At 37.3% G+C, this 14035-nt stretch overlaps 1 protein-coding gene across 1 annotated transcript in view; it reads right to left on the bottom strand.

Annotated features, from left to right (window-relative positions):
• The window catches only part of Emcn (endomucin), an 85386-nt gene that overhangs the window by 52144 nt on the left and 19207 nt on the right, over positions 1 to 14035 (bottom strand). Inside the window, exons 2-3 of the mRNA XM_029537878.1 lie at positions 6540 to 6662; positions 491 to 565 (exon numbers count right to left, since the gene is read on the bottom strand). Coding sequence (XP_029393738.1) covers positions 491 to 565; positions 6540 to 6662 — 198 coding nt within the window. The remainder of the gene's footprint in view (positions 1 to 490; positions 566 to 6539; positions 6663 to 14035) is intronic.

The following is a 14035-nucleotide window of genomic DNA, read 5'->3' as shown; positions in this document are numbered from 1 at the left end:
CCTCACTCAGGATGATACCCTCTAGATCCATCCATTTGCCGAGGAATTTCATAAATTCATTGTTTTTAATAGCTGAGTAGTATTCCATTGGAGAAACCACATTTTTGAAAACTCAAAATTCCTGAATGATAAAATCATCTTTAAAATCTAGTAATAAGAGTCTAATCTCATACTAAATGGAGATCTGGATAGCTTTTTCTTATATTTATGAAGAAAGCTATGATGTCATTTCTCACCGCTGTTCAACATCATTCCTGCATCTCTCAAACAGTAGTGGCAGTCAATAAACCTAAGTAGATTAAAGGCATCGACTTCAGAAATGAAGACCCAAACCTTTCTCTGTATTCAGATGACACTATGTTGTCTATAGAAAACCCCATAGGTTACACACACACACACACACACACACACACACACACACACACACACATATACATACACTCAACTATATACATTTAGCAATCAACAACAAAAACAAATCAATACTCACCTTCATGTTTTGGTGTTGTCAGTGATTTAATTGCTGGCACCAAAGATGTTTTGGATACTTCACTTTTGGTCGTTCCTAGTTTGATAAGATAGATGATATTATTATCAACCATAAATGTCATCTACCAAGGAATGGATAAAAATCAAGTTGAGAAATGGCTTGCAATCAATCTACAGATTACTAAGGAACTCTTGACTTTTACTGTTTTCCAGCTTATTTTATCTAAAGAGGAATGTGTTCACTGAATTATTAAAAAAGTGATTTAAACACACACACACTTTTAGTACAAATGATCAAACAGCAAGTTTCTATTGCAGACTATTACATTGCGATATCATTAAAGATGCAAAAATGTATTACAAAAATTAAATTTTAGTGATTTAAAGATCATTTTGTTTTTCCATGTTTTGGGAAGGGGAAATTCAGTCAAACATAAAATATATTTTTTCAGAATTATATTTTATTTCCTTAACTTAGTCATTCATAGTAATGAAAAAACTATATTAATCAGACATAAATGAAGCTGAAAACCTCTGTAATTAATATGCACATTCAATAGATGGCCTTTGAATTCCTGTTATGTAAACTTCAGAGGCACAAATAGTTCTTTCTTCTAGTATGACATGCATATATGAAGCAAGATTATGTATAATTTGTTTCACAGTAAATATGGGGCCTTATTCCTGAGTACTAGAGGACATTGAAAAGTTTGTTGGGAAAGAAGCAAAAGCTACTGAAGAATAACTTTCAAGTTATGAATTGTGTTGACTGCATAAGCCACACTACTGACTTTCACTGATGCTCATGCCTTTAGTACTTGTTTATTTAAAAGACTATTTATTAAAGGGCAGGAATTATTCTTGAAATTACTCAGAGTGAAAAGTTGCTAGAAGTTGTCCATAAAATATCACAGGAGTCGCTGTTCAGGTGAGTCTCACACCTCAGAGCGAGAGAGAGAGAGAGAGAGAGAGAGAGAGAGAGAGAGAGAGAGAGAGAATCGGACTGCCTGACTGTCTGTGTGTGCACACATATGTGTACACCTGTATGCTTTTGATGAGAAGAGTTAACACTTTTGGATTGTAGCTAACTTATCAGTAACCACTTTCAAATATGTGTAGCACTTGACATATGGTATGGCGAATGTCTCTTTATGTGCTGAATGCATTAAAATTCTGAAGAATAAATGCACATCATTATTATGAGGAACAAATGGTAGCTAATAGAAACTGTGATCTGTGTTAACTTCAAGTTCGTAAACAAGTGCTTTCAAGAATTGTTCAGAGAAACAGACTGAAGTTGGCATAAATGTAAGTAGATTATCTATCTATCTATCTATCTATCTATCTATCTATCTATCTATCTATCTATCTATCTGATGTTTCATAACTCTACCATTGTTTAGTAAATTCATATTTATAACATTTTCCATAGATTGTTCATTTTAAACTTAAACTTAAGGGTAGGAAGATAACAGAGAAAAGGAGAGACCCTATGAAGAAAGGTAAACAGTCCTATTGAAGTTCCACCTAAACATACATGGAAGTTTGTGAGATTTCTGTTTAAAAATCTATTCTTTGGGCTGGAGAGATGCCTCAATGATTAAGAGCCCTGACTGCTCTTCCAAAGGTCCTAAGTTCAATTCCCAGCAACCATATGGTGTGGCTTACAACCATCTGTAATGGTATCTGATGCCCTCTTCTGGTGTGTCTAAAGACAGCTACAGTGTACTCACATACATAAAACAAATACATGCTTTTGAAAAAACAGTTCTTCTTTACAATTTTACATGCTTATTTTCTCTGATAAGTCATGTAACTTAAATGTCACCGTAGCAGAACCTTCTCTGAAATATCTGGCTGGAAATACCTCTGACCGTATTTGAAATTTAATGACTATTTACTACTTGAGATTTTAGTATTAGTTCTGGAAACTTTTATTTTTTTAAATTAACGTATTTCATTAACACCACTGCACTGTCAACCTTCTTTTTTATTATTTATTTATTTATCTATTTATTTATTTACAAAAAGAAAGCAGAGTCAGAGAGGTAGCTCATTGGGTACAGGCACCTACTGCAAACCTGCTGACCTGAGTTCATTCCCTAAAATCCACACAGGGAAGGAATGCATGTGTGTGCACACAGAAAGAATGAATCAAAATAGTGAAATACATGTGTTAAAGTAAAAAAAGGCAGTGCATCTCCTTCTTTGGATATCTATTTCCACCTGCTTCCTAAAGAGAAAGTGAAAGATGTTATCTTTGGTAGACAGATAACTAACACTTTCCAGTGGCGAGATGAGAGAAGAGAATTCACGTTCAAATGGGCTTATTTGCGTCTTTTAATCTTAAAATCTTTCAATTGAGTATTCCGGTGTCTGGGTTTTGTTTATAACCGAGAACAGGGTTTTTGTTGGAATTTTTCACCAGTTATATCATGTCGGTAATACTATACCTGATCTCCAGAATAAAGACATGGACTATCAGATGCTTCCAAAGGAAGATGAATAACAACATTAAAACAATTTTTTTTCAGATCTAGTTTTGTACGCAGGAAGTTCATTTTCTGATGGTGAAATGCTCTGCCTGCTAGATGGTACCTTGTGACTCTCACTGTTTGACCTTTGCACAAAATGCACAGTTCACTTGATGGACTTGAGGGAACAGGTCAAGTCCTGTCTGTGATTGGGCAGGCAAGGCTCTGAAAGCACACCCTGCACCAGGCCCAGCTGGTAATATGTTTTGCCACCATGGCTCTGTTGCTACAAGGACAATTCTCTTCTCATTTGCACATTGTTTTAAAAAAAGCTTTTCCTGTGAATTAATTAATGGAATTAATGCCATTGGCAAGAGAAAGACAGTTATAAGCTCTGTGGAACTAACTAAACATAGAGAATGTGATTAGGAACTAAACAGAGAGAATCTGATTAGGAAAACTGAAAATGAGAGAAGAACCAGCTTTCTATTGTTTTTGTTTTGTTTGTAAAAACTCTTACTGTAGGTAAGAGCTCTGTGTTGGACTTAAGAGAGGAAGAATAAGGAATGGCCTTTGTGTGTGTGTGTGTGTGTGTGTGTGTGTGTGTGTGTGATATTTTAGTCTATATAATGGCTGTTTAAGGGGTGGATCAGCATATAAATCTACTAGACAGTTAAGCTGTTCAGATACTTGGCTTTAAGAAACCAAACACACTGACACACTTCTTTGAACATGAGGATCTGAGGCAGATTTTCCCTTCTGTTCATAACTGTGTGTGACTGTGTTGCCTTTAGGGGGAGGGGCTCAGCCAGTGTGCATATTCCAACTTACCTTAGTACAGAATGGTGTTAAGCAAGCTAGGGTAAAGCATCTTCCCCTATTGATTCGCGCTTTCACCCACCCTCTTCAGATGCCTGGTCATTCTCTTAGTGGATTCCTCCCTGCAAGGCTTTCTCAGAGTACAGGTGGGGCTGTCTTTCTCGCTTGGTCGCCTCTCAACCACATACTGTCACTTGTTCTCATCAGTGGTCCCAGAATGCACTTCGTTTGCCCATCAGCCCTCTCTCATTACTATATTCCTGGCTACTAGATTATTTCACTTAGAAGTTCTCTACATTGTTAGAAATTCATAGTAATTCAGAGGGTAGGTTTGATAATGGCATTGTAGCTTTGCAATAACCTGTCCCCAAAGATGAGACACAGTTTTAATGTGGCTTCTATAACATTTTACTGATTAAAGGAATAGCTTGAAGTGATTAGAAAGAAGGCCATAAAGGAGGAATGTACAGATGGATAAAATAGGTAAAAACTGATTAGGGAGAATAATTAAAATATTCCTTGCTTTACAGTGTGTATGAATATTTTTATAATGTTAAGTTAATATGATTTATTACAATTTTACACATGAAAGTAAGCAATTTATATTCACCAGGGGGAACTTTTGGGGACATACTCCACAGTGTAATTTTTATTAAATGGGTAATATAAATCATTAGCAATGTCTCCCAAATGGGATTTGAAGGAATATATATGTATACATTTGCGTGTGCTACATTAAGTTCAAGTGTGCTCCACCCTTGTTTCAGAGACAGGTGCTTTAGGACCAACTATAGGAAATGCCTGTTGCAAAAAGGATAAAAACATCTGCTTTCTCTGCCTTAACATGAACAGGTCTGAAATAACATCTGAACTCAGCAAAACAAGGTGTGCTTCTGGTATCATGAATTATAATTCTGCCAGAGTTCTTTTCAGTGAGCCCTCGTCTCTATGGTTCATGTAACTAAACATGGTTCCCGGGTTTGTATTATCCAGGTAGCACTGTTGACCATAGCATCATCTAGAGATGGGGGATGGAGGTTGGATGCAAAGTCAGCACTCAGGTTCTCTGTCTTGGCACTTACATAAATCTTACTGCTTGCAAACACAAGGCTTCCTTGCCAACTTAGAACTGATTACATATTGAATCAGTTGAAGCTTAGGGAAGAAAGCAAGTAGCAATACTTTGTAAAAACAAAACAAAACAAAACTGAAAAACAAAACAAAACAAAACAGAACCAACTAGGCTAACTGTCTATACACAGATGAGACAATCCTTCCAAATGAGACACAATGTTCAGGAGGTGGCTCGAGACTTCCTGGGCTTTGACATCTTAACTGTGCCATTTGGAGCTTATCTTTGCTGGAAATAAGATTCCACAATATCCTGGAACTCAAATCCCCTATGCTGCACTTGGGTGTGCTTTTTTTCCAGTTTGGCCAAGAAGTTCTGTGAGAACTTGTTTATTTTCATTCTGGAATCAAGCATGGTAGGAATAGATGCCGCTGGCAATCCCCTTTTATCTGTCAAATCATCACCCTATTCAAGTCCAGTTTGGCTTTGCTTTTTTGTTTTGTTTTGTTAGTGGTTCCTTGTTTTTATGATTCCTTTGTAAATTTTTAATGTGCATTGGTGTTTCATGTGCATGTGTGTACGTGAAGGTGCCAGATCTCCTGGAACTGGAGTTACAGAAGGTTGTGTGCTCTGATGTGGACGCTGAGAATTGATCCTGGGTCCTCTGGAAGAGTAGTCAGTGCTCTTAACCTCTTTGTAGCCCCACGAGTCCATATTGTTGACATGACTGCTTGTGAGCCTGATTTTAGAGTAAAATTAAGGAAGGTAAAAGAGATGAAACCTGTAGAGGTAGGATTTCAGTCATCATTCACTCTAAATACTCAGTTTTCTGGTAACTAATTAATAAGTTTATTTTTTCTCCTTTTGAGATGTTTTATTTTCCCCACTGTGTTTCACGATAAACAATGTAGCAAATATTGGCTTGAAAAATCCTTTGAGGGTTTGAGTGATTATAATGGCTTTTCTTTTCTTTTCCCCCTTTTTATTTCTTTTTGAACAACATCTCTCTCTCTCTCTCTCTCTCTCTCTCTCTCTCTCTCTCTCTCTCTCTGTATAGGTCTCATGCCCTGGAATTTGGTATGCAGCATAAGCTAGCCTCAAACTCACAGGGATCTGTCTGCATTTGCCTGACCCCCCAGTGGTGGAATTAAAGGCATGTACCACCAGTCCCAGGAGCATTTCAACATTTTAAAGATACTTAAGTAGTCTCCTTTAATACTTTTCCTGGCATAGTTGCTGCCCCATCCAGTAATAATCATGATAACATTGCCACAGAGGTCTACAAATTAAATCTATTTTTAGCACATAATGAATGACCTGCAAAATCTGACTGTTTGAATAGTTTCCAATTATTAGCTGTGCTATGTAGGTGGAGAACTGGGTTATTTACAAAGATATTTTAGGCCTTAGGTATGATAATTGTTTTCTTCTCTAAAAATAAACTTTGTTTATGTAACAGTTACAATAGGAGCATTCCCAAACAGGAAGTGATCTAAAAGAGCATCAGTAAGGAAACTCAGCAAGGCCTCCAGATGCTACGTTCTACTCAGAACTATAGAGGAATTTGTAAATAGCAAATTATTACTTAGTTTTGTAACAACTGTTCCCCATAATACATTATACACAATCTACTTACTAATTTTGCTTTTAAAAGGAAAACTACATTCTACATCAAAAGATCTTACCTTCAGGAGGTATTCCATCTGTTGATTTGTTAAGATCCGTTACTGACGCGGTGCCTGGTGTTGTGGCAGATGGATTTGTTGTGGAAGTTTCTGTCAGTGTTGGAGTAGAATTATTTTGAACATCTGAAAAAACATGTTTAAGAAATTTCATTACTATTAATGTTTTCAATCAACAGAGCAATCTACTTAAATATAGTAAACTAACATAATTGAGTTATGTTATCTATGTATCTATCACATATACGTGTGATGTATATTGTGATATAATTCATATGTTTTCTTTTAACCCAGTTAGTAGAGCATGGATTTGGGACCAATTTCCAAGTTGTTATCAATTGATCTTAGCTCCTAGGTCCATTTGCCTCTCAGAGTGGTGTGCATTCTCCTGGATGAATGATAGAATAGTCAGTATTTCTATAGCTACATAATAACTGAGAAGACTAATGAGCAATGAGGAATGCTATATGCGAAGTTTATCACTATTTTTACTCTAACTGACCAGACCAGAGAAAATAATTAAATGTGTGGTCTCTAGTGAGTGGATGTTTAACTATATATTTTCATAGCACACTGAAGTCATTCATTGCTAAAATGTTAATACTTGTGTATATATATATATATATATATATATATATATATATCCTTGATAATTCTTTTTATCTTTATACTGTTTTTAAATATTTTGCTCTGTATAAAGTATAAACTAATGTGATATATAATTTATTGTCAGTCATATAAAACATATTTTATACCATATAATTTATACTTCATGTATTTTCTAAATATGCATATATTTATTGTATTTTTAATGTATATAAGTTCTATATTTGTTATATTTTACACTTTGTTTTATTTTTTAACATATGCTTTGTCATATATGTATGCAAACACAAGAGAGAAAGAATGATACCTTACCAAGAAGAACAATAAATTGCAAACTAAGCAATTGTGATAGTTTAAGTCATGATGTCACGATAAACTCATATTTTCAAATTGCTTAATTCTGTAAATTGTACTTATGCTTAGGCAGCCAAAATTATAGAAATGTAATAGTGAATTTTAGCCCACATTTTACATTATTTATTTATTTATTTATTTATTTATTTACTATATAAGTACACTGTAGCTGTCTTCAGACACACCAGAAGAGGGCATCTGATCCCATTACACATGGTTGTGAGCCACCATGTGGTTGCTGGAATTGAACTCAGGACCTCTGGAAGAGTAGTCAGTGCTCTTAACCGCTGAGCCATCTCTCCAGCCCCCACATTTTATATTTTTAATGACAATCCTTAGTGCTTCCTTTAATGCATATGAGGAAAAAGTCTATAACAGGCAGAAGTCACTGCTGCAGCATCCTCTTTTCAAAGTGAAGTCTATGAAGCTCAGCTCTTAATAGTCTATGAAGAAATTAGTTCCTAACACTATTATAAATCTCTAAGGCTTTCGCCCCATATTTTATAGCTCTCTGTCTGTCTCTGTCTGCCTGTCTCTGTCTCTGTCTCTGTCTCTGTCTCTGTCTCTGTCTCTCTCTCTCTGCATGTGCATGTTCGTGTGTGTGTTTCTTCAACCAGAAGTGGAATTGTCCTTCACTCAGAAAAACTGCAGGGCCCCAGCCTCTCCTCAGAAGTCAGGCTGTGGGCACACGGCATAAATGCAGTAAATAGATGTATTCAGGAGTGTAAAGACATCAACCATCAGAAGAAGGTCTGCCTTGAATTTTACAGTGCAGAGAGTAGATTACGTAAAGCAGATGGCTTTAGAGCAATGAGGACTTAGACTCATATCCTGAACTAGATATGGCCTAACAGCAAATATATATCAGTATGGAACCTCAGATTTCCTTTGTATTTAAAGCTTTCTTTGACTCTGTGTCAAAGCAATCTTTGGTGTGCCCAGGGAATTGCAGAGTCTCGGATGTCCTGAGGTAGATGCATTCACTGTTCGTTTTATAGTCCTGAGGTGCTCAGCAGTGTTAGTTCCCAGCACCGACTTTGTTTATGGACACAGTAAATGGAAATTGCTTGATGCATCAGCTCAGGGAGTTTAGCACATACAGAAAGGAGAGCTGCGTTTTCACAGGCTTTATGGAAATCAAGTCAAAAGGTCTTTCTCTCTCTGCAAGTAGATTTCACACCTCTTTGGCCTTTCCACACCCCTGTCCAACATCCCCCATATTCAGCAGGGAGCTGGAACACACATGGGTGGGCTATCCCCTGTCTCAGCCATGTTGTTCTAGCTATCTGTCATTTAGTATTTCATTTCATCACTTAACTTAATTTCTAAGTTTAATTTGAAGTGGGTAAATTAGTCAAAGACAAATAAGTATACAATGCCTCTTAGACTGTTAATTAACTTTACTAGTACATAGCTATCATTGAGCCCTGTATGTAGACTTTTCCAGTGGAAACAATTTTAATTTCTGAGTGCCACCACCATCTCCAGAGGTATTTCTTCTCTCTTTCCCTTCCTCACTCAACAAACAAGGTGACTACTTGCATGAAAATCATGATCTGACAACAGTGAAAGGCTCTGCTGTATTCCTCATGGCTTCAACCTCAAGTACCGTTTACTCTGGTAGGAACTATGACAGCAGTGTACAGCCAATAACACAAGACGTGTTGTGGGTTACATGATTGTGCTCTGTAAATGCTGGTGGTGAAGAAAACAACAAGGACTTGTTTGTTTGTTGAGAAAGTATTACCCTAATAGGACAATTCCCTTTTAAAGTCCTTTGTAGAATATTTGTCCAATGAAAAAGAAAAGGAAAAGGAAAAGCTGCAGGTGCAAGAAGCATCCTAGGTGACTATCTGCCCAGCACTCAGGATGGAACCCCTTCTGTATCCTAAGGTATCAGAGCTTTGCTAAGAAAATAACTTGTTAAAGGCTGTTTTCAACTGGTAGAAAATTTGGTGTGTTAACATTTCCATAATCTTTAATATATGATAACAAACTTTTGTATAGACATTTCCTCTGAATTTCTGCAGGATCAGGGGCTTGAGAGAAACACAAAGTCATGAGTCTGGGAGAGTGGCTGAAGATTCCTGAAGACCCATCCCCAGCTTTAGAGGGAGGGTGAACTGCTGGGTGAGGCCAGCTGCAGGGAGGGGATTCTCTGACTGTGGAGCTGCTGCAACGTGTCCGTAAACCATCAACATGCTGGGGTAAGCTTTTCTTCCTGTCTTTCTATCCTTTTTGGTTGTTGTTGTTAGTCATCCTTGTCCCTATAAGTAATCCCTCATGAGTATTTTTGTTAGTAACTCAGTAAAAGTTCATAGTAGTTGGACTTTGTTCTGTGATAGGTTTCTTTCTGAGATGTATAGATGTTTCTCTGTGTGTGTGAGCATGCATACATGGGTGCACACACATATGAATGCATGCTCATGAGCGTGTATGTCTGTGTGTGTGCATGCATGTTTGTGTGCATTGTGTCTATCCATGAAAAGTCTGTTATACAACAAGAAGATTTCTGTCTTTGCTCCCAGCTCCACAGTGATATTTATATGCACGTATTCTCTCCACTGTGTCTGAGAAAGTATTCACCTTCTTTTTCCAGGAGCAAAACGTTCAGAAGAAAGGTTTAAATTCTTGGAGGAAAATAAGCTTTCTGAGGTGTACAGTCATAGATGATCAGTTTGATTGCAGCCCTTCTCAAAGTAATAGCAGCCCTTGTGTTTTGATATAAGACATATCACCTATTCACTGCCAATGAAATTAAATGCAAGTAATTTTATTTAAAAAAAACCTTAATGTATAAGGACACAGTCAAATGTGTGCTTACATTTTATTTCTCATAAGAAATAAATACTATCTAAAGAGCCATTTAACTTGATAAACATTTATTAGCATCTATTTCAACAAGTGCTAAGAAAATCAAAAATATATGAGTTGTACCTAGAGAAAGCCAAAGTTCTGCCACATAAATTGGCTGTGTATAATAATTAGTGAACAGACATGTCTGTATATAATCTAAGTAGCACAAGGTACCTACAATAACCAATAGCTTTGTGAGGGAGAGATTTTGAGAGAAATTGGATTATTAGGCATAAGATGGAAATGTGTATTTTATATGCAAATGAAAGGGGGAGATCAAAAGTAACAAAGTTAGCACTGTATCGGAACCTGGGACCTGGAATGTGCTCTCAATTGTGTCTGACAAACTTAAATCTTTGGGAAATAAAGACAGGAAAATCCCATTTTAAACGAAGCTTCAAAGCTATTGAAAACTTGAAAAGCAGGCTTTTGATATACAGCTCCTTCTCAATTAAAGCTAAAAATACTCCTGAAGGAACAGAAGTCATAAGAGGGCTTAGATAATTCTGATGTGGAATTAGTGGTCTGGGAAGAGAACTAACGGGGAAATCTCATTCCTCTCTGGTAAATACTTCGATAAGTTGAGAAATTCTGCACCTGAAAGAGCCATCTCCTTGGGTCTCTGGCCATCTGTGCGGTGGGGATGGAGTGCCAAGCCTGGCTGGCTGCAGGCAGTGGCAGGTGTCTCAGCCACCTGGCCCCTCTGGGGAGAACAGAACTCAGGCCTGCCTTGGTGAGTTTGTTAAACACAAGACATTATCTGCAAATGGACCTGAGGATCCGAGGTTTTCTGGCTGACAAGCAGAGAGGTTTGAGGGGCCAGAGGCTGTTACAGGGCCAATTCTCTCCACCCATCAGGATCCCATTCAATACTAAGGGCGATGCCAGCAACTTTCCATTTACTAATGTGATTCTTTGAAGATCATGTTTAATAATGAGGTATATTTAGACTTGGGAATTTATTACAAGACTTTTTATATCATGTGCTGAGTTTGATTGATGAGCATCTACACCCCTTAGGCACATACTGGTTATGTTTGATATTCATAGGGCTAAAAGTGAGAGGGACAAGAAACAACCATTGCATGCTCTTGGACTTTCAGACCTCTGTGCTAGGATCCTTTCCCCGAAGTGGTTCTGAGTCTAGAGAGGAGCAGGAGCAGGCTCTGCAGACCTGTGCTGACATCTGCTCCATAACAAGGCACTGAAACTCAGCATCTTCTGAGTTCTGTCAAATGTCACAGGCAGGGCTCCTGGGTCATCTCTCGGATCAGTCATGTGTCTGCCTGTTTTGTGGGAGGGCTGCCTTGTGCCCACCTTGTTGTCCTGCCAACCACAAACTCTCTGCCTAACTCACATTCAGTTCCTGGGTCCATTAACTTTCCCAAAAGTTTCTCCAGACACACCAGTCCCACTAGAGACTTCTGACTCTCAGATCACCCTAGTGTGAACAGTGACTTTCACATGTGAAATGCAGACTTGTTTTCTGAGTTGGCAATCTTGTGAATCACCATGTGGTTTTAGCAGCCAAAACGATACATTTGGTAACAAAATAGTAAAGTTGAAGAAGGAAGGGTTTGTTTCCATTTTTTGAAAAATTAAAGATTATATTTTCTCTAAGTACAAAGGTAAATTATAGTTGAATATATTTATAGGATACAAAGGTGATGTTACAATTATTGCTAAGTAGAATTTGGAATAGCTCATAAGGCTAATGAGCACACACACACACACACACACACACACACACACACACACACAAAAACCCTCAAATCATTATATATATATATATGTTTGGACCTTTAAAATTTACTCAGTGATGTTAAAGTATATAAATATGTAGTTTTCAGTATCCATCTCTGAAAAATCTCACTTGTAATTGAGTCCTAATTAATCTAGTCTAATTGAGATCCTGTGCTCCTCAGCCATCACTAGTCAGCCATCACAGCTGCATCTCCTCCATCTCCAGCCTCTGCATCCTCCTTGCATCCCTGGCCTTCTTTCCATAAGATTATTTTACACAAAAGTGCGGGGATGCAGCATGTATTTAGGAAGTCTAGAATACTTTACTGAGCAAAATGATCTCCAGCCTCAGGCATAAGTTGATGCAATGTCTTCCTTCTTACAAATTCCATGTGCTTGATACACACGCTGTTTTATTCATTTCTGACTGCCTAACATCATTATGAATAGTTCTGGGATAGACGTGTGTTACAGGTGACTGTTTGAGCTACTGATTTGTTTGTTCATTCACCACTTGCAGTGTCACTGCATCATGATAGCAAACCCACGGAGGCCAGAACTGAGTTTCTAAGCCCACAATTCATACACACACACACACACACACACACACACACACACACACACACACACACACACATAAATAAATAAATAAATAAACACGCATATGTGTGTTTGTAATTATATATTCACATGTATGTGTATATAGTGTCCTCTATAAACAGAAGATAATTAAAATACTTTATTAGAAAAAGGAAGCATGGGGTGTGCCTAATATTGGGAGTAACTCTGGACTTACAGCTAGTTTTGAGCCCAGGATCTATCATTTACCAGCAATGTGGTCTTATACAAGTTGCTTGACATTTTACATGTCTGCTGGATTTGATGCTGATGCACTTCAGAAGGCTCAGATGTTAAAGGTGTTTTCTGAACGATGATGTCAGGAAATGATGGACTCTAAGTGGGCCCATTGGAAGGCCCTTGGGCCATTGGACAGGTTTACACAGAAGGAAGGTGGTTCTCATGGGATTCCGGGATGGCTCATATAAGAGAGTTGGCTATAATAGCTGACCTCTGTTTCTCTGCTTCTGGTCTCATATGTAAACACAGTCTACTGGATAGTGTTTTACAGTGTACCAGCATATAATACAGCCAAAACCCAAGCAGATGCAGTTCCACGTCCCTGAGTCTTGAAAATGGAGTAAAAAAAACTTTTCTGTTTATGAAGTTTTTGCCCCTATTATTTTGTTGTGGTGATGAAAGGCTTACTTTTACAATGTCAATTTTCAGTCTTATGAAAACAAACATCATAGAGTACTACATATAAAAGATAAATGAGGAAATCAATAAGCTTGTTAGACTTGAGTTTAAAACTGTTAGAAACATCAATGGCATGAAGGGAATTTAAGAGTTTTACTGCAGGGACACATGGATTTTCACTACTTGGTAATATTGCTATGATATATTTAGATAGACAAAATCTTCAACTCCATCAGCATGTTTAACTTAATAAAGCTTTTTTGAGGAAAACTTAACTTCTTTCAAAATTATAATCACATTCTTCTAATCACGTCTTCTCTTTCGTGACTTTTGACTAATTTTACATTATTTTTATTGTTCCCTTTTACTGGTATACTGATAACATTTGTTTCCAGAAACTGTGATTAAAGTAATTGGAAAGAAAAAACACAGAGAATAAGAAAGTAACTTGAGAGCTGGCCTCAAATGGTGAGAGAGGGAGTCACTACGTATCACATTTCTGTCAGAGTTTGATGGATAATTTTCCCAATGTGAGCATATGCCTATTGTGACCCAAAGTTTCAACCAGAGTCCTATGGGGTGATTCTCACAGTATGTGGTGTCTTTATGTGAATTCAATGATTCAAAAATATGCTATTTTTATATATCCGTGAGTTCCATTAATACAATGATACTTAAACTTG

The sequence above is a fragment of the Mus pahari genome, chromosome 4, assembly GCF_900095145.1.
Source record: "Mus pahari chromosome 4, PAHARI_EIJ_v1.1, whole genome shotgun sequence".
NCBI lineage: Eukaryota > Metazoa > Chordata > Mammalia > Rodentia > Muridae > Mus > Mus pahari.
This window is presented reverse-complemented; position numbering and strand designations above follow the sequence as displayed.